The sequence below is a fragment of the Carassius auratus genome, chromosome 43, assembly GCF_003368295.1.
Source record: "Carassius auratus strain Wakin chromosome 43, ASM336829v1, whole genome shotgun sequence".
Taxonomy (NCBI): Eukaryota; Metazoa; Chordata; class Actinopteri; order Cypriniformes; family Cyprinidae; genus Carassius; species Carassius auratus.
Genome location: NC_039285.1, coordinates 7237621 through 7264940, shown reverse-complemented (window position 1 = coordinate 7264940; position 27320 = coordinate 7237621). Strand labels below are relative to the sequence as shown.

General features: G+C 37.9%; 1 protein-coding gene across 2 annotated transcripts; it reads right to left on the bottom strand.

Moving 5' to 3' along the window:
- Positions 1-1343: 1343 nt before the first annotated feature.
- Positions 1344-27320, bottom strand: LOC113061592 (craniofacial development protein 1-like). Of its 2 annotated transcripts, none has more exons than XM_026230830.1 (7): positions 27002-27320; positions 26205-26337; positions 25895-26120; positions 25481-25611; positions 24364-24492; positions 10226-10384; positions 1344-3692 (listed from the first exon to the last, which is right to left on the bottom strand). In XM_026230830.1, the coding sequence occupies exons 1-7, from the start codon at positions 27066-27068 to the stop codon at positions 3371-3373; spliced, it is 1167 nt and encodes a 388-aa protein (XP_026086615.1). In that variant the 5' UTR covers positions 27069-27320; the 3' UTR covers positions 1344-3370. The 2 variants fall into 2 exon arrangements, with proteins under 2 accessions (XP_026086615.1, XP_026086616.1); XM_026230831.1 differs by having other exon boundaries at positions 1344-3461; positions 27002-27307.

Here is a 27320-nt window from a genome sequence, read left to right as displayed (position 1 = left end):
ATTTGGAACACCCCTCATTCATCAAGTTATATACTGTACATCTGACACCTCCTGTTTGTCTATTAAATAGTTTAGGTAATTTAATCTTGCTTTCAAGTACAGTAGTAGTCTCAGCTCTTTTTAACAAATTTAACCCATATCCAATTCCATTCAGCAAGATTTGACTGAATTTTCAGTCAAATCACTCCAGAAAGTACCATAAAAAGTGCAGCACATACTAACCTTAAAAGCAACCCATAAAGTTCAACAGGCAATGCACTGAAAATGTAGAAGGAAATCATTTTATTGTAGCTTACACTTGGGGAGTAGTAAATAGCCAGGAGTCCTTTAAAGCTCCTCTTAACTCTGGCGACCTGGAGGTAAGAGGCATTTGGAACATTTTAGTCAGCTGTTATTTTAGGTTCTCATCACAGTGATTGTTTATAATTGTGCTCTCAACAGCGCTGTCTATTTTTAAGGTTTCTGCCCGTTTGAAGTCATGCACTCGGTGACAGACAGATACACATGCCTGGAGGTGAAGTTTGTGTTAAATATACGCTACAGGGATTCAATAGATGCCTAAGGCCCTGTTGCCCCATAGAGGTCTTTTTACATAGGACACTGCTAAGGGTCTTCATCACAGTGCTGGATCTGTGGATGCACTGGATCAGATCCATTTTGGCCTGCTTATCTGCCTCTATACTGTACATAACGCATTCTAAGTAATATTAATAACAAATAGTTTGTTACTACTGTGAAATCACTCAAGAAATGTACCCAAGATGTGAAATAAGATAAGAGGAAACAGAGAGAGGAAATGCAAGTATAGAATGGCAGGAAAGGAAAAAAAGTCTTGTGAAGTGGAAGTCAAAGTTAATGATAATGGCAGAGACAATTGCAAAGGGAAAATCAGACTCGCGTCATCAACACATCTAAGTGTAATGCAAGATGAAAGCGCTAGAAAAACTGAAAAAGTGACAGAAGGAAAGGGATGAAGGCATTATTTAGGAGCTAACAGCAGTGTTCAAACCCAAGAGAGAAAGTAAAATCAGGAAAGGACAGGTGCATTTGAATAAAGATGAGGGCGACAGGCTCCTCTCCACTCCTGAATACCACACACTTACCATCGACTTTGAGTGGACGGGGGAGGACATGAATAAAAATGTGGCTACCTCACTATCCTCCCACTATGCCTTCACATGGAAAGGGTGAAATGCATTACGTGCATGTTTAAAGGATCACTTCACTCAACAATGTTGGTGGCATTTATTACATTGGTTAAAATTTTTTATTACAAAACGATAATATATATATATATATATATATATATATATATATATAAAGAATCACACAGTAGAAACAAGCAGTTTTATGTAATTTAATGCCAATGTAAGAAAGCAAAGTATAGCATTATAAATGTAAATGTTTAACAGTCAAAATATAAATTGAATAGGTCTGACTGAAAAGAGATCACTCAGAATCTGAATACTCTCATGAAGCACAAGGTGTACGAGGATTTTATTATTTACTAAATTTATGTTGCCGTTTTGTCATTTTGGAAATTCTGCAGCTCACATCTTCATTCTTTATAATGAAAAGAGTGGAAACAATGTACTTAAAAATGTACCCTTTTGGTTTCACAGAAGACAGAAAGTTAAACAAGTTTGAAAAGACCAGAGTAAATAATGACAATTTTCAGTTGGGGTGAACGGTTTCTTTAAGAGTACAGCTATGCATGGAGTATCTGCAAATGACGTACTCTGTGATATGATTGTTTCTGTATGCTCATGCAGGGACATTTATTTATTTCGGCTTAGAATGTACCAGTTTATTGGTGTAAAAAAAAAACACAAAAAGCCCTCAGTGCTTAGCTTCGAGAACATTGATTAAGTGAGGGAATTATGCCAGTATCATTCAAATTCCCACCTGGAGAGTCTGATGTTTGCACAGGACAACATCAGAGCAGAGAACAGCTACTCATCTCCATTTGGGAAATAAGCCATGCAGCAGTGAGGCAGGGGACTGCTGTGAGGGTCAGCCATTACAGAAATCTGGAGAGATGCGTGGAGCATGCCGAACATCCTTCTAAATGGAAGTCAAGCAGCAGGAAATGGCAGTAAACAAATGTTGTGCCCACACAGGCCTACGCACAGGGAGAGGGAAGATTGAATTATGTAAACAAGACCATTATCTTCAAGTAAAAGGATGAACAAGTTGCCGCCCATGCTATCAAAAGCCCCAGCATGGTTTTTCAGGAAAAATAACAAATTAAGAATTGACACATCAGAAACAAACAGTACTGCAATTTAGTCTGAAATATACATTATAGATTTACACAGCCATTATAATAACGCTTGAAATCATTAATGGAACTAATGATATTGCTCATAATTTACACTCTCTTTCAAAAGTTTTGGGTCAATTCAATTTTGTGTTATTTTTTGTCAAAGAAGTCTTTTATGCTTACCAAGTTTGCATATATTTGATTACAAATGCACTCAAAACAGTTATATTGTGAAATATTATTACTATTTAAAATAACAATTTTCTATTCTAATGTAATTTATTCCTGTGATGGCACAGCTGAATTTTTTCCATACACTGATGAATAGAGATACAAAAAAAATCTTTTTTCAGATTATATATGTTTTTAATGCAGCTTGTGATCAATTTAATGCATCCTTGCTGAACAAAAAAATGTATTAATTTCTTTCAAACAAAAAAGAGTGATGCATCAATTTATGTAACTTGTCCCATTTGTGGTACAGCCTCAAATCGTGCAAGAGAAGCTTGCTATTACTTGTCTTTGCTATATGGCTTACCATTTTAGCTGGAGAATGATAAAATGAGTGAAAAATCGAATAGAAAACGAATTAAAAAAATAAAAATAACACAGAGCCATATCCAGAGATGAAAATATCATAAAGATTATGGCATGCACTTTTGGGGTTGAGCTATCACCCATAACGCCCCCGCAACAGCTTAGCAATGCACTAAAAAAACACTCAAAACACCTTATATACAGTCAAGTAGCACTCACATTTTTTCAAAATGATAACTCTGCAACTACATGACTTTCATTGTCCGAAAAATATCTCACAGATTATTATAGTTTTGAAAAGGGGAAGGATTCAAACCTGTGCGATAAGAAATCCTTTCATGTTAAAAAAGCCCTCATAAAAGTGGACATGCAGTATTGGACAAAGTAAGAGCGGAAGAAGGAAAAGACAATATGGCAGCTGTACATTAGATTGTGAAGGCAGTCCAGTTTTTCTTTTGGGGAGCTACAGGTCAGGGATCTATGTGACAATGAAAACCGAGAGTGCATGCAGGGTGTGTATATGGGACAGTCTGTGTTTTGATCAGTGAATATGTCTGCTCTCTCCTCTTGTCACCGTTTCATGTTGCTCAGACGCACACTCTTCTCCAACTCAAACTGCCGCTGGTCCACTCGCTCTAGGAAGTTCTTTCGCTCCACGTACCTACAGACACAGAGACAAGGAGGACACTGAGATAATGGTGGAAGAAATAAAGCACTTGTAAACAAGCCCTTGGCAAGAATGATAGTGACACAAAAACTGGGCCTGGGTCTTGCTCTGTTCCTTGTGTCTGTTCCTTGTGTCCATCTTTTTGCAACCGTTATACACTGCATCTTCAGTGATGCTTTTCTGAAGCATTCTTTCATTGCTTTTGTTGCTGTTTCCCATTGTGTCCTGGAATGAAGCACAACGGCCGTTGAGTGGGGACAGTGGGGTGTTGGTAAATGTCAGCACTTAGGTGGTAAAGTGATTTCACACACACATTTGTTTCTTTTTTTAGGCATGCTGGTTTCCCAATGCTATTACCGGTCACAAGTGGTTCATGTTTGTGAAGGACCACAGAATTCCACATTTTGACATTACTCAGTTCAGGTTTTGAAACATTTACTCGCCCTCATGTTGCTCCAAACCTAATGAAAGTCAATGGGGTCTAATTTCCTTTTATATATATATATATATATATACACACATTCTCTTGAGTTTCACAGAGGAAAGAAAGTCACACAGGTTAGATATTTATATTGCATAAAAGGCCAGATGAAATGATCTCAGGCTAGAATTTGTCTCAGACAAAACAACAGTGGCTTTAGTGAATCAAATAGATGCCGGAGGTTATAGGTGTATGTATTCAGCCTCCCTGTTTATTGTCTTTACAATACTCGCTAGTACTCATAGTAAGGATTCAGGCTGACATGCTCTGGTTTTGTGATTTTCCTCATGATAGTTTGGGTTCAGGTTCAGGGAGTTGGCTCAAGATCAGCAGAGAGGGGCATCTCCTACACAAAGCTTTATGTGAGGTCTAATTGAAGAGCACTGTGCACACTAGGAAAACACTGTGAGCAGCTGCTACGCAGTCATGTGAGGTTACAAAGCAGAGACCGAACATTTTATTAGATATCACATCACGCCCCTGCCAATGATGAAAAGAAGACAAAGAGCAAAAACTGAATGCCTCTGTCTTGTTTGAAGTCCTAATGGGATCTCTGTGAAAATCACACAAATACCCACATACTCACAAACACAATCTGGCTTGAGCAACACTAAGTTTAAATGGGTCATATCATGGTTTTATTTTACAGTTGGCATGAAATTATATAATTTTAAATGCTCTTGTTGTGGATGATTCCATGCATGTTTTATTATTTATTTATTTTATTTTTACCTTTTGTCAGTTATTAGTTTTATTTAGATATTTCTATTCAGCTGTAATTTCTATTTATTTCATTTCATATTTATAAATCCAAAGACTGTAGCTTTACAGTTCATTCATCTGCCACCACATATTGTCATTGAGTCATTTAGCACAGCGGTTCATGCGTCATTTGGTACCGGACTGCACAAGAAAGAATAAATAACTTACATTAAACCTGCAGTCGGTAACTTTTGGCGCTCGCGTCTGGCGGAAGAACATTGTAGCCGGAGCTACCATAGCGACCAGAGTCAGTGAGCGTTGGGGCAGAGAGGATGTTATTCATGTTATGTTGTTGGCGTGATGTTATGAGGACGCTGCTAATAAATTTGCATACGAATACACAGTGGATTCATGTTATTACTATATTTACAATATACCACAGTTTTTATGCAAATTTTATTTTATTGTATTTTTCCGTCACATCTTAAAGCCCGGTCCGTGAAAATATTGTCTGACATTAAACCGGTCCTTGGCGCTAAAAAGGTTGGGGACCGCTGCTTTAGCAGATGCTTTTATCCATTTTTTATTGTATTTAAAAGTCCGTAAAAGTAACTGAGCTTCATTGGGATGGCAACATCAAGCAACGTTCACTTGCAGAACGCAAGCTTCTAGCGGGCACATAAGTCTGAAGTAATGAATTTGGGTAACGGAGTGCAGAGCCAGTGTAGCCTGCCTATGTCAGACTTCCTACTTCCGCTCAATTTCAGTTCGCTTCTGTACTCAGTCTGAGATAGCAAACCATCTCCCAGTTTTCCACCGGCTCCAAAACAGCCGGCCAATCAACGAACAGAGGGCGGGCTGAGAGCCGTGCTAAGTGCCATATTTAAGATTGTAGTTTAGGTTAGGGAAATCGAAAACGACAGCCGACATAGAGACACGGGATGCTATTCGCTCTGTTGTGGAGAATATTCCCGGCATTTGCCAACTGAAGCCCAAACAAGAAGAGTGTTTGTTTCACATTTTGAATGGAGGTGATGTTGTGGCCTTACTACCGACAGGTTTTGGGAAAAGTATAATTTATCAACTGTTACCGATCGTCAGTGAGAAACTGGCGAGGCCAATGTCCGGCAAGGAAATAATTGTCCCCCTTGGTTGCTCTCATGGAGGATCAGGTTAAAGAGGCAGCGAAACTCGCTCAATGGTTTTGTTTTCGGAAGTTCGAGGCAGCTGAGCCGGCACATAACACACGTCATAACCAAACGTTATGTAATTGATTTACGGGTAACCAATGATGTTAGACTTCAGACAACCCCCACCCCCACAAGGAAGTAAATGCTTGTCAATTATTCCCTTCCAGATTCTGTCTACATAGCAAAGCGAAGCAGCAGAGTTTGGTATTACCAGGCTAGAGCCAGTGGTGGTTTTGTAGGCAAACATCAATGCCTTGAATTTGCCAGTGCAAATTGATAAACAGAGGTGTGACGTGCATTCTTTTGGCTCATTAAAAATTCATCTTGCTGCCGCAATCTGAATTATTTGTAAAGGTTTGATAGAACTGGCTGGAAGACCTGCCAAGAAAGCATTGCAATAGTCCAGCCTTGACAGAACAATAGCTTGAAAAAGGAGTTGTGCAGCATGTTCTGAAAGAAAGGGCCTGATCTTCTTGATGTTGAATAAAGCAAATCTGCAGGATTGTACAGTTTTAGCAGTGAGGTCTGAAAAAGTCAGCTGATCTTCAATCATAACTCCAAGGTTTTTGGCTATTTTTGAAGGAGTTATGGATGATGTGCCTAACTGGATAGTGAAATTGTGATGAAACAACGGGTTTGCTGGAACCACAAGCAGTTCTGTCTTGGCAAGGTTGAGTTGAAGGTGATGCTTCTTCATCCAGTTGTGAAGGAACATAATGAATGAAAGAAATCTTAAAAGCCGAGAAAACCAATCAATGGATTAAAGACCCCTCTCTACATATTTTTCGATATCCCCTATTTTTTAAATCATAACAGTCATAAGTTTGTGACCATTTTTCCCTCATCCCTGACCATTACAATTGCACTACAATTTGCTGCACTTAGACATGGGCTAAAGGTTTGCTGTTGGGTGCTGCCGCATTTTTAATGAAATTTTTTAATAATTCAGTACTTCACTAAATTCTTTTTTAATTAAGGAACAGCTTATTTTTCATGATATGAACCATTTAAAAGCTATTTAAATTTAACTAGATACTTTTGAGTACTTTTGAGTGCCTGCAGTGTTTGAAGAGCACAATCTGTCAGAGGTCTGCTCTGTTCCCCCTACATCCCATCAAAGCGTCACTCTAACCTGTGTCTCAATCCCTTGATTCTCTGGAAGCTCTGATTCCCAACCAACCCTTTGCCTCCAGAAACTTGAGGCCCAGGGTTTACCAGCTACGTTAGCTCTGAAAGATCTGGGGGTTTTTGTCATCCTTCTTTTTCCTAAAAAATGATAAGACCTTCAACCATCAGTCTCACACTGAAAACAGCCTTTACAGTCCTGTGGGCATACAGTTTGGCCTAGTGGCCTGTGCACTATGATTTTCCCTGGTCTGTGCATCCTCCACACCCTTCAGCGATCCTCCTCTTAAACCACATCCCTCTCAGAGGAACAGAAATATGGAATCAGTGGCAGACCATCATTTTTGCTGCTTTTTTTTAAATCCCCAGGCCAGGTTTTTAATTTAGTAACAGTTCCACTCCCTACAACTGCCTGACAGAGAACCAACACAGTTCTTTTCATCCATATATTAAAAATTAGGAGCATCAGGCCCTTTTAGGAAAGCCAGAGCATCAGTGCTTAGTGTGCAGTGAGATTTAAATGGAAAGCTTACCCAAAAATTCTCAATTCTGTCATCATTTAATCACTTATTGCAAACCTGTCTGGCATTCTTCAGTTTTTTAGTTTTCTGTTTTTGTCCATATAATAAAAGTCATTAGGGTCCCATCAGGTGACTATCATTGTATAAATGGGGAAAAAACAATTTACAATTGCATAGCAAGGAAGTAAACACAATGGCAAGTGGACGCACAAATTATGTCACTGTATATCAACATCCCCTCAGGACAAGAAGCAAAGTTTCTCCTCCCTCATCCTCATGCTTGTTTTTACACCAAATGCATCTTGGGAGTGGGGTTACGTCGCACAAATGTGGCACTGCATGACCCCAGAGTAATGTAGGATGGGTAACTATGGTGACAGGGCTAATTTAGAAGGGTATTCGCAACACAGAGGAAAGTTGTGAACACAACTAAGTTGATGCACTATAACCTACAGCCACAGCTGTGGCACGAAACCCAAGAGACCTCACAATTACTCATCTCCCAAAACAAACCCAACAAATGTTCCGCCTAAAGATTTCACTTCCTCCTAAACTCACAATGAATTAAATCTAATCATGATCATGGAGTGGAAAGACAGACATTGTGTGTGTTGATCTCAATTATGGCCTCGTTTAATTTCAGAGCCTTTTGAAGTCTTTAAACTGATCTGTAGATTACTAGTACTACAGTCGGTTCTGACAGGGTAAGTATACTTAATCTATGAACTTTATTTTCAATCCCTTAAACATAATCATTTGTATCTTAATGTTGTAATTTGCCAGAAAAGACCATGAATTTAGGTTTGTGGTAGAAACGATGGGGACAAGCAAAAACTAGCTTGCTATGTAAAGAAACCATCTGTACAGTGTATGGTTCACTCTCTAGCATCTTTATATGTATGTAGTCTCCATTACAGCAGGCATAAACCTTTTCACTGTTGACTTTTAGGTATTAATTATACATTTGAGATGAATGAGGTATGATGATGGAATCGATAAAGGGGTATATCTCTTGGATCAGATATTACTCAAATGAAAACCTCTTTCAGAATCCCCATCCCCATTTATTAGGGAAAGGAGGGAAAGAACAGCATTTCTAATCCTGCATTTATAATATGACTTTACTCTTGTATCTTTTATTTATTACTTTGATGGAATGAAATGGAGGCCCGTTCATGTGTTGCATATTTTCTCGTATAGAAGAGATGTGAGCAGGAATGCCCTGCACACTTCTGATTGGTCAAGTAGGAATCAGCCAAAAATATACTAAAAGGCGTTCAAAAGAGTCCACTTGTGACAAAGCTTCTAATTTGTTCCCGTCCTTTTTTTCTCATTTAAAAACAGCTTTTTCCATCGCAAATGTTTAACTGAAAAGTTTACATGAATTTCAAAATGTGGTAGTTTGTGGCTCGTCATCCTTTTGCATTAATGGAACATGATGTTAAGATGATTTCAAAGAGTAAACTTCTGGCTATTTATACAAAGTGTCATATGATTGTCACATATGTATCTATTTGATTAGTGGCCAGGAAATAGTGCAAAATCATTAAAAAAAAAAAACTATTAAACATTTTACTTCATATTATTTCTCCGGTTTTAAATCCCACTAAGCTACACCCTGTTTCAATTCCATCTCAAAGGAGAACCGTGATGAAACTTCTCGAATAAAAGCGAGAAGTCAATACTGCAATATTTCATTCACTTCCTGCAAACATTACGTTAACCTTCTGACCCTGGTCAACATAAGCTTTTTTGGTACAGCTTTGCATCATCAGCTTTTGAGTCTTATTCTTCACCTCTTTCTCCTCAAGGTAGCCATCAAGGCCAAGATAAGCAGGTTTATATGAAGTGCTATTGGCTTAGCTCTCACACCCATTCATTCTGCTGATTTACTGAAAACGGTCTTAAGGGCAAAGTTAATCTCAATTTCTTTTTATTTCATTAACAATTGCGAAGATGGCACAGAGAGTGTGCATCATGATGATAATTAAATCATTTTAAATTAAAACATACATTTGACAAACATATAACAAGAATTATAAAGCAATATTTATATTTATATTTGTCTAAACACAGACTACATGTTCAAAAAAAGGTTTTACACAAATATAATGTAGCTCGAGTGCTGCTGTCTATTCTATTCTTTTCTATTCAACTTTTCACCTATTGCTATGACATAATAAAAAAATTAAAAACTTTCACAAGTGGACTCATTTAAATTCTATTGTATATTTTTTTCATGTAGTTCATCCCCAATCAACCAATCAGATGTGAGGCGAGCAGTCACCTGCATTGTGAGGCCACATATTTAACACCCACACCTCTCCTACACATGTACTTATGCAGAAAATCCAACAAAAGACAGCACGGATCTTTCGACTGAGAAACAGTAGAGAATGACTCATAATTTAGCCAGAACAGAATCTACTAACTTTTTGTACTCACTAGAAAATACATTAAATGCTCATCCTTAGTGCTAAGAGCAACTGCAAAAGGTCAGAATGTTATTCAAATGCATGCGCAGCATATGGTTTTTACCCCAAATACATTCATTTTACTGACTTCAGTGCATAATTAATGAATTGTAATGTATTATAAAAATTGCACTGAAATACAATACACCAGCACACTGTGACTTTAAGCACTTAAGACACTTAATTAAATTTATTCAGCTATGATGAAAATCTCAGAAGCGAGTGTGATGTGTCTGTCTGGGCCATTAATGATGCTTAAACATACCCTTCTTTGCCTCGATTATGGATTGCCAGCTCATCTGCAATGCCCTCCTCTGTTTTAAAGGCATTCCAGTCCATCTTGGACTTCTCCAAAGTGCTCATCTTCTGCTTTTTGGCCCCAATGCGATTCAGGATGCTCCCCATGCCCGCTGGCCTCTTCACACTAGAGGAAAGAAGATCATAAAACATATTTTGGATCAGGATTTTCAAATATTAAAACTGGCTGTTCTAAACTGAGAGGGGCTAAAAACATGCACATAAAATAAGTGTGTGTGTGTGCTGGTATAAATGGTTTATGAGGACACCAATTTGTATAATGACATGGGTACTACAACATAAACGTGGTTTATGAGGATAGAAAATACAGTTTGTACAGTATAAAAACCATTACGCCTATGAGGATTCGCCGTAAACCACAAATGCAAGTGTATGTGTAGATGTACATGTTTTTCTACACTGGTGGGACTTAAACCTGAATACACAGGTATTCACTCATGGGGACTTGTGTCCATAACTATTGTTTGTTTGTTTTTCACTTCTCACATCATTTCTGTCATTCAAACTATATTTATTATTTCTTATTACAAAAGTATTATGATTTGAATTATTTATAAAAAATAAAATGATCCAAAGTGGAAGGAGAGGCAACCGATGCTGACGATAACATAGCTGGTATGTTTCTCGCAACATGTAGCCAGAAACAAAGATGTGTTTTGAACATTACTAAAGTCATCTTGACAGGTTGCGCTTGGCTGCAGTAATGAAATGTTAAACGATCTGTGGAATGAAAGAGCTGAAGAGTCCAGACCAGCGGCCCTCCCTCTTGCATGTGAGTGCCAGGGGGGAGTGAGTGGGCTGGGGGTCTGCAGGGGGAATGGGGGGAGGCAATAGGACCTTGGGGTGCATTAGAAGGTGGTGGGGTGTCCAAGGACACACGGTTTCATGCTCAGGCGAGTCATAGGACAAGGTCTGCCATGAGGAACGAGAAGGAAAACTGTGTGTACGTGGAAGATGGTACAATTGTTTTCAGAATATGAAATGAATATAAAATCTAAATAAACAAAACGATTTGGGTAGGAAGGTATTGCAATATCAGTTTCAGAGAGAACAAAGAGAACAAAACTGCATTACATCATTAAATCTTTTTTATATAAATCTGTTAAAGCTCTGTCTTGCTTCTAGCTCAATTAAAATGAATGCTATGAACTTGAATTACTTCACCTCAGGGTAAAAAGATTTCATTAGTTTCTTAATGAACTGCAAGTCACAGTTTCCTCACTGTAATCGAATCGATTTAGCAGGACTTGTGTGTTCAACACACGGCGTGCACGTGCACAGAGGAATGAGGCGACCCACAAATAGTCAAACATGACTAATGTCTAAAGGTCTGACAAAATGCATCTGCCATCTGTGCAAGAACTGTCAACGTTATTCAAGGAAGAAAGCAGGATGGTGAAAAATGCCAAATGGAAACAATGAATGTTTTAACATCTGAAGGTACACAACTACTCTGTTTATTAATAATATTTTCCATTTTCTTTGCTATTGCCTTAAAATATCTGGTCATATTCATCCAAAAGTAAGTAAAAATTGGAATATACTATAAATGTATATACACACATATATATTTATATACATAGTTACACTTACTATACACTATAGCTATTTGCACTTCGTTAGATGCTAACTTTAATTGGCTCTGTACTTGTTTATTCTATTCTATTTTTTCAATATATATATATATATATATATATATACATACAATATTGGATTGTTATATGGACAACTTAGAACTACACATATATATTCATGCACTCCAGCAAACCGAAACGTCAAATAATGAAGCCCATGATTACATACATCTTTGTGCCAGCTGTTTTATTGCAGTGCTGTTCCCTTGATAGTAACAGTCTGGCCAAACAACACAGACAAAAATATTGTTGATATGCAAAAAAGGCAGCAAAAAGTAAAAATCAATAATGGTCTATTCAATACTGTAATTATATTCCCTCCATTACAGCTGCATCCACAAACACCTTTCATATGAGGAAAGCTCACCTGACTGCTGCACGACTAAAACCTTATTAAAGTCACATGGATAATGACCACAAAGATTTTCATATGAAGAATAACTCTTCCAAAACTGTCGCAAAGCAGCAGCCCTGTGCACAATGGAATCTCATTGGTTAAAAATTCTGTTACATGCATCTATATATTATATATGATCAAATGTTCTGTTTCTTCTGATTAGCTAATATTTCTACTTCAAGTGTGAAGAGACAACTGGGTCAAAAACCTGAAAATCATGGTGGGACTTCAAAATAAGTCCAACTAGTTAATATTAGTCCATAATTTACAAACAATGAGCAATACATTTGTTACAGTATCTATTAATCTTTGTTAATGTTAGATAAAAATACAACTTTTCCTTGTTAGGTTATGTAAGCACATGTCCATTAAACAATATTAACAGATACACCTTAAGATTTCAATAATGTACAGTATTAGTAAACATTGAAATTAACATTAATGAGGATGAATGAATATTAAAAGTATTTTTATTGTATCTTCATCTTCACTAATGTAGTTAACCCATGTTCAAAAATTATTATAAAGTACTTTATAGTCTCACACACCTTCAAAGAAACGGAACTGAACTGAACGCACTGTGGTTTGTGGAGCAAGACAAGAAAGAACCAAAGGGAGATGGAGTTGTTCAAAAACAAGTGATTGTAAGCCGTTGAAACGCAATCAGCAGCGAAAGAGAACTGATGTTGCTATATATGTACGCTGTCAGAGAGGCAAGCGCACGTGAAGACGGTGGTATTTTAGCAGCTTTATAGGCATTGAATGGTTAAATACACACACTTGTATGTGTCAAAATGCCCGTCTTTGCAAGTTTCCTCGTAAACAGTAATTTAGGTCTTAAGTGAAAGCAAACAGCTGAGAAAGAAAACGCGTGCAACAGTTTACTGGATCCGGGTAGCTCTTAAAGTGACAGCAGTCTAATATTCCTGCTCTCTGTCATTCATGTTAATCAAACAACAAAAGAGAGAAAATCTCGCACTACTCTTGACTAAATCACTTATGTAACTTTAATCAATAGGAAATATATATATACTTATACATATACTTGTTCTACTGTTGTTTTTATTTCCTATTGCTTGGATTTAGTTTCTTATTCTTATTTAATCTCTGACTTTTTACTTGTCTGCAGTGAACTTGAGATTTTTTTTTTTAGTATTAGTTTTTTGTGATATTGACACTGGTGACTAGAATTATTAAATTCTATGGTATTAAAAATGCTGACATCATAAAAACTTTATTTAAAGCAAAAAACAAATATAATGTGATATATATAGTTAACGTGAAATAAAATTATTCATATCGTGATATAAGATTTTGGTCATATCACCCACCCCTAAAAGGAACACTGCTTAAACCCATCCTGACAGGGAATCAATATACAATCAGGGCTCAACTGATCCTGTGTGCTATGCGGCAGTGTTGATGTGAGCAGGGAACTTTGGGCTGGGAGCCAGACCACAGTACACAAGTCTGGAGCAGAATGCTAAAGGCATAGCCAAGGTGACTGTGTACTGCCTCATCACCCATAGTGCTTAAGCTGAGAGAGATGTTTGTATGTATTACATAGCTGGCTAATAAAATACAGCTTACTGGGTTATACGCCAGTGCGGGCACCTAAAAGGCAAAAAGTCAACCAGACTTGAATTAAAACCGAGAGTGTAACAGGATGTACAGGGTAAAACAGTAGTCCGAAGTCTGAGAATTCAGTTGTTTATTTGCAGTCAGAATTCTCCCATGACTGAAAGTCTTGTTTAAAAGCACAAACAGAGTCAACGTGTCCCAGGACTCTGTGTGGAGGGAGGAAAAGGCTGGAACATCCTATTCTGACTCCTTTGAAAACAGGAAGTAGATTTCCCCACCTCATTATATCGGTTTATGTCATCATAAGTTCACAGAGCGGCTCATAAACTCTGCATCGACCCGCAGTTGGTTGACAAGTCTTTCCATCTCCACTCTGAGTAATTACAGCCTTTGTGACATCATAAGAGAAGGCACAACAAGGCATCATGGGAGACTGACGCCAACTAACCCTGAATGCTTCACTCCATTATCTCAGTAGCTTGTTCGGATTGATCTAATAATCTTTTGCCACCTGAAGCGCTCACACTGGCCTAGTTGTAGACTAGCACGAGAATGTACAGGCGTGGGCCTGGGAACCACAGCTATAAACCCAGCTCACAAGTTCTCCATAGGACCTCATCGCAGCATATTGAGCCACATTCTGTCCGACAGACAGAAGCTGGAAGAATAGCCAGAAAGAGAGACCGATGGGTTACACAATATTCATCAAATCACACAGCATTCACACGCAATACGATGTGTGCATATTTCAACAGATTAAAGAAGTTAATAAATACCTCCCTCTGTAATTGGATCCTTGACATTCTAACCAGAAGACCTGTCAGTCTGTGCAGGCCACAGCACCTCCACCACTACCAGACTGAGCAAAGGTGCCCCACAGGGCTGTGTGCTCAGCCCGCTGCTCTTCACGTTGCTGACCGACGACTGCACTGCCAAGTTTAGCTCCAACCACATCATCAAGTTTGCTGATGACACAACTGTGGTAGGTCTCATCTGCAACAATGATGAAACACCCTACAGAAAGAAAGTGGCACAACTGGTTGAATAGTGTGGTGCAAAAACTCTGTCCCTCAATGTGAGCAAGGCAAAGGAGGTTGTGATGCACTTCAGGAGAAACTCTGTTAACCACCCCTCACTGACCATCGACAGCTCGACTGTGGAGAGAGTCAGCAACACTAAATTCCTGGTGGTGCACGTACCTGGACCTCACCTGGACCACCAACACTACATAACTCTCCAAGAAGGCACAGGTGAGTGGGCTGGACAAACCACCTGTAGAAACACAATCCTTTCTCTCTATATGCACCAGACACTTTCTTATAAACACTCCATGTTATAAGGACTTAATAAGATAACATGTTTACTTCAAAACATATTGCACTACTTGCTTCTTAACCTTTAATACCTCTTTTGCCCAATATAATGTACAATTATGATAAGCACTTGTATAGTCTGTCTTAGGTTATACATTTATGGGGAAGTCGTGGCCTAATGGTTAGAGTGTCGGACTCCCAATCGAAGGGTTGTGAGTTCTAGTCTTGGGCTGGACGGAATTGTGGGTGGGGGTAGTGCATGAACAGCTCTCTCTCCACCTTCAATACCACGACTTAGGTGCCCTTGAGCAAGGCATCGAACCCCCAAACTGCTCCCCGGGCGCCGCAGCATAAATGGCTGCCCACTGCTCCTGGTGTGTGCCACAGTGTGTGTGTGTGTGTGTTCACTGCTCTGTGTGTGTGCATTTTGATGGGTTAAATGCAGAGCACAAATTCTGAGTATGGGTCACCATACTTGGCTGAATGTCACTTTCACTACATATGTATAGTCAACTATTTATAGTATAATATGCATAGTTAGATTACTGACAAAAACTTCCACAAGGAACAAAAATGTCTAAAATACCTGGAGATGTGTTAAAATTCCCATTCATCAGAGATAACTGGTGCAAGGATTCCCAGAATTACATGATCTGAAATCATTTTTAAGTCTCTTAGTTAACCAAGCTACATTTATTTGATTAAAATACACACAAAAAAAAAGAAAATTGAGAAGGATCACTACAAATTAAAATATTTTTTTCTATTTTTACATATTTTTTAAAGATTTATTCCTGTCTTCAGTATCGCATGATACTTTAGAAATCAATCAAAAATGCTGCTGAAGAATTTTTTTAAATGGTTGTGCTGCTTAACATTTTTGTGTAAAAATAATTCCTGATTATTTAAACAAAATAAATCTTTTGTAAAATTATAAATGTCTTCACTGTTACTTTTGATTCAATTATTATGTCCTTGCTGAAATAAAGTATAAAAAAGTCTTACTGACCCCAGACTTTAGAACATCAGTGTATTTGCAGTTTTTATAGCATTATTCTGTAAGAATAAACTTTCATTTTTAATCGCTTTTGCAGCCAGACGGTGCGGTCATGGAACATGCTAATCTTTAAGACCAAGCCGACCAATTGTCTGGTGTGCCCAGCCAGTTAGTGAGGCTGACTAGTAATGTTATCACGATTTGTTTCTTCATCATTTTAGCTTTAATATTCCCAGCGGCAGTACATCAATGTTGAATTTTGAGACAGGGTTACAGGGTCAGGGTTGCCAGAACTGCTAACAGAAAGCTAAAACAGTCTCAGAGAAGTTTCTCTCCAATTCCATTAAGCACAGCTGGTACAACATCAGAGCACCAACTGTTACAAATTCGCCACATTCAACTATACATTTCAAGACAATTACTGTCAAGAATTTAATCCTCCTGCTGTGAGCAATGGTCCCAATATTACCCACAATCCACATAATACAATTACAGTTGAGGTGTGTATTTGTTTAAAAACAGTATGTGTATAATGTAACAAAAATAAACTAATCTGTGTCTAATAGACATGACCCTTAATTAGAACAATTGGCTTTCCCTACCGCTCACTAACCAAATCATTGATTTGATTTCAAAATATACATAGTTTTACACATACTAACCCATTATTCTTTAACTTGAGGAAACAACCCATTTAATAATCATACATTAAATAATAAATCAGGCTAAACAAATGTAATAATCTTAGATTCAATGTACTACTAAGAGGCAAAGACAATTTAAATCTGTGCATGACTGTTGCATCAAGTATGTACTGCAACATAACATTTGGTTGAAGAACACAATCTAGAGCCCCCTAAAAAAAAACGATTTGTACGATCTGCCATTTGCCATCGTTGGGCCAACTGCGAGCGACGGTCGGGCTAGTTTTTTTGGTGTGTTCCACACGGCGGGCTCACATCTTTGGCAGTTTGCCCGAATCAACATGTTGAATTGGCATTGGTGACGTCGAGGCTGTTGGCCATGAGAGCAATGAGAGCTCTGATTGGATGTTCAGTTTACCTAAGGACTCAGTGCAGAGAATGAAAGCAAAAGTGATGAAGACAAGCATGTGAGTGAAGGCGGTACAGACAGTAGGCTGTTTAAATGCTACGTGATCTTTCCCAATCATTCTAATACACATATGTTTTCACATCAAACAAATAAAGTTTAAAATCTATTGCATAACTTATAATTTGTCCATTAATAGGCTGTGAGCAATCTGTGAGCAACAGTAAATCTACTGAAAACACCAATAATCTCTTATTAAATCAGCATTGAGAGTGCTGTATGTGAGTGTAGCTGTCATTTGTCTGTTTCTGCCCCGTGAACACAAGGCTGTCACACTTTGTTCACCTTACGAGTGTCCCAGTTCCAAGGTGTCAGTACATTTCCCATCTTCAGAGCCAATGCCTGCTCCTTGCTCTGCATTTCTTCTCTCACTCACGTACTGCTTCGATCCTCATTCCACTCACATATTACCATACTTTGCGAAAAGTCCAGATTGGTAGTTGCACAAATCCATAAAGCTTTCCTTAGCTAATTACGGTCTCATTATATCTGCAGAACTGATAAGAGCGAGTTACTATAATCACTTCCAGCCATTTTGTTTCAAATTAGGCTAATTTCCTTCCTGAAAGGGTTTTCTCTTTGTGCTTCAAGGGAAACCGGCAGGGGCAGTAAAATGTGGAAGGGGTCTTGAGTGGACCCCAAACTGACGCTCCCCATCTGTTCCCACAATTTTGGAGTGGAAAGCATCAACCAACTTTCCCCTCAACGTTTAGACTATTGATGTTCCACAGCTGCACTTCAGTGAGTATGGAAATACACTTCCTGGCACCAGCAGGAGCCGTCTCAAACCCTGGTGTTTTAAGATGGGGCCTGACGAGGACTGAAGTAGTCTAGTTGTGTCTCATTGACAGGCTGAATAGAGGCTGATGGAGCTCTCAGGAACCGCAGAGAAACTGGAAGGTGGTAAAGTGTCTAAACAGCAAGAGCTGATTTGACATTTTCAAAGTGTCTGTGGTGAATTCCTCCAAGAAATGTTAAGCGCTACTTTGGATATTGAAGTAAGCACACTTAATATTTCATATGCGATTCTACATTCAGAGCTGAAGCTTGATTGTAGGTCATCCCAACTGTTGAAACCCTTCACAAATAAAAAAGTTTCCACAAGGGGGTTTTCACAGCAGTTTCACAGAAGAACCATTTTATAGGTTCTTTGTGTAACCATAGATGCCAATAAAGAACAATTTGTAGGAGTGTAGCAGCAAATATTAAAAAGATATATTAAATATACATCACCTGAATGTCTGTGTCGATACAGTACTGTCAGATGCAACCACAGTGTGTTGCCACATATTTACCACCTCCTGAGACGATGGCTTTCTGAGATCTCTTGTTGAACAGGGAGCCACTTGGGGAATCTGTATCTGTTTTGGCAGGAGCACACACACTGACATACAAGAAACTGTGTGGCCTGATCTCTTTCGGGCCACGGCACATTTTTAGATGCCAGGGGAGTGAAGAGTGGCCTGGTTTTGTCAGAAGCATTAGCTGGGAGACGGAGCACAAGGCAGCGGAACTCTGATGTGTCCAGTGGTGAGGGGGCGTGAGATCGAACCCTCACTTCAGTTAACATCCATTCATTAAAGCGTGAGGACAAGGCATCCAGCTGTGAGGAGACAGGTAACAGGTCATTTCAGGTCTGCTAATGAAATCCTGAAGCCTTCCCAATTTAGACCCGGAACAAGCTTCCCTATGCTCACTTTTACCTCATTATAAATGGTTGGGTGAAGTGGTTAATAATCTGAGCTGGTAACAGAAAGATTGTTAGTTTTGAACTCCACACTGAGAGAATCATTAGCTCAGTTGGTTAAAGCAGGGTTTTCAATCTTCTTGATGCAGAGGACCCCCAATTATGATTCTTTTGAAAATAAAAAGGCAGAAGATATATATTTGTCTTTAGCATCTACTTGCACTTGAATGGTATAAGAATCGCATTAAAATGCACACACATGAATCGATATGCGAAATTGAAATGCATGTCTTATTGAATTTACGATTCATGGAAAATTGGAACCGGTTCTAAAATGGAAATGGTTCTTGACTCAAGTCCCATAAAGACAGCATCAGTCATGACTATTGTGCCTTTGAGAAAGGCTGTTTCTAAACACAGCCCAAGAACACATGATGTATTGACTTTATGATGGCAGGGATAACATTGCTTAAAATCCCTGCTGTATGGACTACTGCAGAACAGCTTAGTTTTACTCGTCAGCATGGAAGAAATTATTCACTAATACTTCGAATATTGCCCTGAGCGTGAGAAAATTGAGAACTAGAAAGGACTAACCAAAAACCACAACACACAACTATTAAAATTACTGCTTAGACAACAATGCTTCTTTCTTTGTTTGTGTCAACCTTAAATATATATACAGTATATGACAAAAACTGTTCATCCACATGCACATACACACTCATACAGTGTACAGTCTATTTTACAGTTGATGAACTGCAAACACATGGCTTGCCCCAACGAAGAACAAGGTTTGTGACTGTCCTGTAATGGAGAGCAAGGTCGTTTTTAGGGTCCTAGAGATGAGGCTCTATAATTAGAAAAGCAGAGCTGTGACTGGCACATGTGGAAATCATTAGTTTAAGTGGACGTACACAAAGCTTTCCCAGAACCTCTTTATGTTGTGTTACTCATTCACATACAGCAAGCTGATGGGAAGCCAAGGGGAACAGAAACAGGAAGACAGAGGGCAGAGTTCTTCTTTGTGAGTGCATGCACTTATCACCTTTATTTGTGTAGCGCTTTATACAATACTGCTTGTGTCAAAGCAGTTTTAAAGAGTCAAACAGGGTAATAGTTTGTCAATGATGCAAGAAGATGTGTCAGTGATGTCATCATCCAGTTCAGTTCTCTTTCAATAGTGTCTGCGCAAAAAGTCAAGCGTCCTCAACTAAGCAAGCCAAAGGTGACAGTGGCAAAGAACCAAAACTCCATCAGTGCCAGAAATGGAGAAAAAACCTTGGGAGAAACCAAGCTCAGTTTGGGGGCCAGTTCTCCTCTGGCCAGAAGAAACTAGCATGGCGTTGTTTAATTCCAGGCATATAAAGGTATGTAAATACTAGGGCTGACCCCATAATAGTCGATTAACCTTTAGTCAACAAGAAGAGGCTTGGTCCAAATTTTGTTAGTTGAAAAAAACAAAAAAGGGTAATACATCTTTCGAATCTGTAAACCCTCTACATTTATTTATGGGCACTCACTTTAACAACAAAACATTGCACTTTTGTAAAATAAAGAAAAAAAAACAGGATGCACTTTCTGCCATCTAATCTAATCCATACGAAATTAGCAATCAGATGCATCCAATGTGGAGATGATGAGTCAGTGTCTCCGAATTAATCTCTTTAGCCGAAAACAATTAATGCATCTTAATCTTACTGTTTTTGCCTGACACATACATCATCACTACTACTGCCAGTGTGCTGTGGCAAGCTTTATGTATGCTTTTGAGCATTTATCTGCAATGTAGGCAATTAAAGGCTCATTAGCATAATTTTAATGTTTTATAAATAAACTTGTGAATAGTCGACTAATGCTTAAAATGAACAACGACTAGTCAACCATAAAAATCTTTAGTCAAGAGCAGCCCTAGTGAATACGTAAGCTTTGACGAAGCATCCATTGTCCTTAAAGTACAGATTTGTTTGTGTGCTTTTGGGCGCTTACATGGAGCATCAGTCAAGTTCTGTGATAAGACCACAGAGACACTAGACAATCAATCAAGCAATCACTGGAGCTCAGAACAAGCATCAGTAAATCAGGCTGGTTCTGTGATCGATAGCACATAGACAATACAGAATTACACAACGCTACTCCACACTTGGACCACTAGCAGTGAGGTTAAATCAGTTTGTGGTGTCCATGTCTGGCATGCCCTAAAGGTTAATATTCACACGTTCATCCAAACTTACACACCGCCCACTTTTGCCACTTCACCTGCCGAAGAAAATGCACAGGTGGTCTTGAATATTTCTTACCAACCATGAAAATGTATTCAACATTTTTTTTCCATTTGCTGTCATTACATGGAGCTCTGAAAAAAAAAAAAAAAAAGCCTAGGTCTCCTAAATAAACTATAACGGTACATATTACACTGAGCAAAACAGGTTAGACTAACATTTTACAGTTCAATTAAACCTAGCAATGTTGCAGTTCCTAATAAAGTTACCAGCCAACTGGTGAGGAAATGCATTCCATTTACTTGCCAAATCCAATTTTTACTTGCATTTTGGCACTTGGTGAGAGTTCATTTTGATCCCTGTTCACACACCAGTGGGCTGCTGGGAAGAATCAACAGATGGAGGGATGAGGTGAGTCAGTGTGTGTGGAGGGAGAAAGAGACTGAAGATCTGTTTAGCATCATTTCAATAATCTGAATTCCTTACAAAAATCACTGGCTCTGCCATCTCATAACATTTTCATATTTTTTGGCAACCACTGGGTTTATTCACGAAAAAGAAACAGAACGATTTGTTCTAATTGCATCAAATTTCAATTTACGCAAGAATGGCTTTACAAACGATTCACACTTAAATTTGTTCTTTAATGTTTTATCAATGAAGCCCATTGTATATAAAAACGTTTTTAATAAAATACTGAACGTTAAATTTGCCATTTTTATCCGATTGATCAAACAAGAATCAATCTAATCGTTTAATCAACATTAACTGAAAATCAAAATAGTTGTCAGTTTCAGTTAGTTCTAGTTTTTTTTTTTTTTTGGTAACACTTTACAATAGTAATCAAGTAATCGACAGTAGTTAGCACATTAACTATACACACTAACCGTAGATATTAGATATATCTAAATATTAGATATACACATGCTATTGTTCAAAAGTTTGAATCTGGTTGCGATTTTTTGTATCTTTTTTAAAGAAGTCTCACCAAGGCTGCATTTATTTGATCAAAAGAATAAAATACTGTTACAATGTTAAATAACTGTTTTCTATTCTACTACATCTAAATGTAATTTATTCCTGTGAAGGCAAAGATGAAAATTCAGCACCCATTACTCATGATGTCACATGATGCTTTACAAATTATTCTATGCTCAAGAAACATTTCATATTTTTATCAATGTTGAACACAGATGTGCTGCCTAATATTTTTGTTTTAATGTGACATGTTTTTTTTCAGGATTTTTTCAGGAAGTTCAATTAATTTGTAACAATTTAAAAGTCTCTGCTCTCACATTTGAATGATTTTGTTTTGGACTTAGAATGGTGGTGTATAATAAGTTATTTGTATCGCTTAACAATATGTAACATTTAGTATTAATGTGTATTTAAACAAACAAATAAAAAATATATAACATTTATCATGTTTATAAACAAAGCATAGAAATTTACGGTAACCTAGATTATTTTTTTCTTTAATTTTTAATGCCATGTCAGCTTATATGGCTATGTTCATGGTGAGAGCCAGGTTTAGTTATTCAAAATTAAACCCAAATAAGATCTTTTACCTTTTCAAAAGTATTTAACAGAATAAAACAGTTTCTCACAGGGGTAGAATTAAAATTTGTGTGCAAGTCTTGATTGTCCAATCCAACATCGCGTGTAAATGACTTGATGCCAGCAATTATTGAAATAGAATGTTATTTTTCCAAAATAAAATTTTCTTTCAAGTTATTTTAACCTAGAATAATAAATGCTTTGTGCTTTGTGATAACTAATACTTTAAATGTTAATCTTTACTGTAAAGGGTTACCATTTTACATAATGAAGGTAACCCTTTTTCCCACTGCTCCGGGTGTGTGTTTGTTCACTACTCACTGCTGTGTGTGTGTGCTCTTGGATGGGTTAAATGCAGAGCACAAATTCCAAGTTTGGTACATCATACTTGGCTACACATCACGTCAATTTCACTTTCTTTCATTTTTAATTATGCCAACCAAAGCTAAAAAGTAAGATCTGTGCGTACGGAAAGGGCAGGAAACTAAATGCAGGAGAAGGAAGAAGCGTATGTATTACCCTCATCAGCAGTTCTGCATTGAGGCGAAGTACGACACTGTTAAGTAAAGAAACAGAGAGCCACTGTGCCTGTATGTGAGAAAGAGCACCACAGTGCTGACTCAAGCCCTCTAACCTCAAATCACACAAAACAGGCTTAAAGGAAGAGAAGGAGAAGCGAGTGAATACTGGAGACAGGTACCCTTTGTGTTTAGGCTCCTGCAGTGCCTAGTTTAAGCGGAAACCCTGCTGTGTTGGAGCTGAACAGCCACTGGAATATGAAGAGGCCTGATTTAAAGTCACACTGACTTTAAGCAATGATATGCAAGCACTAAGAAGCCATAGAATCAAAAACAGACACGGACAGTTTAGCAGAGGCCGAGTGAATATTGAGTATTTTAAGCGTGGACATTAAGCGATAGTTATTTGGATGATGAAGGGATGAGAGAGGTGGGGTTCAAGCTGCTTTCCTGCTCCGCAAGCCAACGGCCCATACTGTATATCCTGTGCAAGGAAAAAATATGACTTCCTGTTCAGCAAACATTCACAATCTCAGAGGACAGACGAGAGTGTCTGTCCAAAATAACCCTATGTGAGGAGTGGTGAAGTGGTCTGGACTATAGTGGCCATTAATGAGAACTTTAGAGGAAATGCAACCCGTACGCACACATCTGTGCAGACTGCGGCTCAAACATATTTGTGTGTCATCGCTGCTCTCCCCTACAGGCAGATATGGAATTACAGAGGATCAAAGACTCGCTATCATAGCTGTCAGAGATCAATGACACGTCTGACATTCCCTCTAGCCCTGCACGGCAAACACACACAGACGTCTCCATCCATTTACCAGCACCAACCACACTGAAGGAGGAGATCACATCTAATTACTGTAATATAACGACATCAATAACAAAGAATTAATTATGGTCTAAGCGCTAATGAGTTATTCACTTCTACAAAACACCACCATTAAAAACCACTTTGTTTCATTAATTAACTGACACAATGATTGTAAACTGTAATTTTGCATATACTGAGAAGGAACGGAAGAACAAAACGCAGGACTAAAGGGTTGCACCGGGGTGGTACCTGGATCCAGAGGAGAGCGATACGGATGGCTGTGGCCCAGAGGACTCTTCTTTCTCCTTTAGGACCTTATCCTCCTTCTTCAGAAAACTCTTGGCCTCTCGTGAGTCTGCGTCCACCTCTTTGGTGACCCTGCGGACCACAGCATAAGATATAATGCTCAAAATACTCACTATGCATTTTAAATTCTTCAAAAACAAAACTGGTATATATATATATAGAGAGAGAGAGAGAGAGAGAGTATATATGTGACCCGGGAACACAAAACCTGTCTTAAGTGGCTGGAGTATATTTTTAACTATAGCCAAAAAAAAAAAACTTTGTATGGGTCAGAATTATAGATTTTTCTTTTATGCCAAAAATCATTAGAATATCAAGTAAAGATCATGTTCCATGAAGATATTTTGTAAATTTCCTACCGTAAATACATCAACACTTAATATTTGATTAGTAATACGCATTGCTAAGAATTCATTTGGACAACCTCAAAGGTGATTTTCTCAGTATTTAGATTTTTTTTCCAGATTTTCTCAGTATTCCAGCTTTTCAAATAGTCATATCTTGGCCAAATATTGTCCAATCCTAATAAACCATACATTAATGGAAATGTTATTTATTCAGCTTTCAGATTGTGTATAAATCTTAATTTCTGAAAATTGACCCTTAAGACTGGTTTTGTGGTCCAGGGTCCAGGGTATATAGTATTTAAAGAAGAGTTTTCTGGTTGTCAAATATCAGTGAACTTACAACTGGCTTTATTTATTTGCAGATGGCACTGGCAAAATTGTAAGCATCAAAAGTCTCCAAATATGTTTGGAGTATGAATTGGAATTAATTATTGAGAAGCAGCAATAATACGCTATACAATCTAAGATGGGAATACAGCGTCATAATTAAATTATTAAATGACAACATTCACTGAAATTGCCCAAATATTTCTATATGTTTTTTTTTACTTAATAAATAACAGGTACTTATTTAATAAACTTCCTATTTGAACAAACTACCGTTTTTCAGATGCATTGTTTAGATGTTCACCTCTCACTCTAATTAATGAACGCGTGCTGCCATCTGGTGGCCATTTGAAAGTAATACAGTTTCAAAAGACTGTTCCACTTACCGAACCTCTTCTCCTGCAAAGTCAAACACCTTGGTGATTGTGATTTTGGAGGATTCTTTTGGTTTGTCCTCCTGCTGCTGAGATGCTGTCGAGGGTTTACTGGTCTTATCTGTATCAGTCGTAGATGTGAACTATAAGAGATACAAACAAAAACATTAACATTAGTCTAAGAGATTTAAATAAAACACAAGCACAGAACATAAAATTTAAATTACATTTCATTTTATGAATTTAAATTATGTAATGCCTTTTGACTGTAGTATCATGACTACCAAGACACTAAACCAAAAACACAAAGCCACCCCAAAATGTTTCACATCAGCCCAAATGGAGCCAACACAGAAATTGAATGTTAGTACATTAAAATTGAAAACCATAAATTTTCTTACTTCATTTTCTTGAGTTGATGGTTACCTGCTGAGAGTCCACACATGGAGGTGCTGCTTTGGGTCGAGGGCCAACATCACTCAAAAAACTAGCCCAAAGATCATCTGCTTTCTTCTTATGTTTCTCTGCAATGTCCTCTTGAGACTGAACGTGACTGAAATGATCCTCTTCTGCGTTATCTTCACCTTTCTGTTGGTCTGCTGAACCACCTTCATCATTTTCTTCTAGTTTGAGTCCTCCTTTTTTCCTTTTCCTTTTTAAATATGGAGAAAGTGAGAAACATTTCCCTTACAATCAGTTTTACATTGGTTTCAAATATACAACAGTAGTATGATACCTCATGGGGATGTTTGCTTTAGATTTCTTCTTCATCTTCTTTACTTGCTTTGACTGCTGTGCGATGTGATCCTCCCCTTCCAGTGCATCCTCCTTTACACATTCATTCATGTCATCCTCGCTCAGGTTATCATCTGATAAATTCAAGAAAAAAATGAAACTAATGTGAATGCATTTGTGCCTAATGTTCTCTACGAGTCTCTGAAGCACTGTTGGCTGAAGAGAAGAAACTCTAAATACTACTATAATTACTTTCAATAACTTAAAAGTAAACTACACATTTTAAAATTCTTAGAAGAAGTAAAATGTGTAGTGGCAGGTTTTCTAATTATTTGACCTTACATCCTCTACTAATGAGAATTTTTCTCATATTTTAGTTATGAAAAGTGATTGATTAATGGCAGAATGTCCTCTCTTCTAGTTCTACAATTCTTCCTCTCTGTACCAGTTCCACCCACTAAAGAGCCCTAATCTAGTTCATGATGAAAATCAATTTATTGTCCTTCTAAGTTAAAGACCATGGAAGATATTGTGTTCATGTGCAAGAAATACAGGACCATAAAAGACCAGCAGGGCTCTTGGTGAATTATATCAGTAATTTATTAAATCATTGCCATCATTCTCAGAGCCAAATAAACCTATTTCAGAGAAGTTAACATATTAACTATTGCTTGGATCTTTATAATGCCAAAACTGGGCATATAAAGAGCACAAGTACGTACGAGTTAGCTTACCGTAGCTACAGCGGAGCTCTTGCTTATACACTATCATGCTAAACTTCATGCTAAAATCTCTTACCAGAAGGGACGTAGTCTTCATCTTCATTTGAAGAATAACCATCCGAGTCGTAATCCGAATAATTCATCTTTATTTCTCCGTGTGATGCGCTGTATTAGCTGCTTAATCAAAAAAGGACTCCGATAATAACTAGATGAACCCAAATGATGAAAAGATGCAGCTAACCTGCTAGCTAGAAGCACTTCCCAGCATGTTAGCTTGCTAGCAACATCTGATCTATAAAAGCTTCATCTAAATACATCCATTCAGAACTGTCGTTTCTTTTCAGCAAGAGTGTACCAACTTTGAGCTAAAAAAAATTATATAATAATTATAAAAA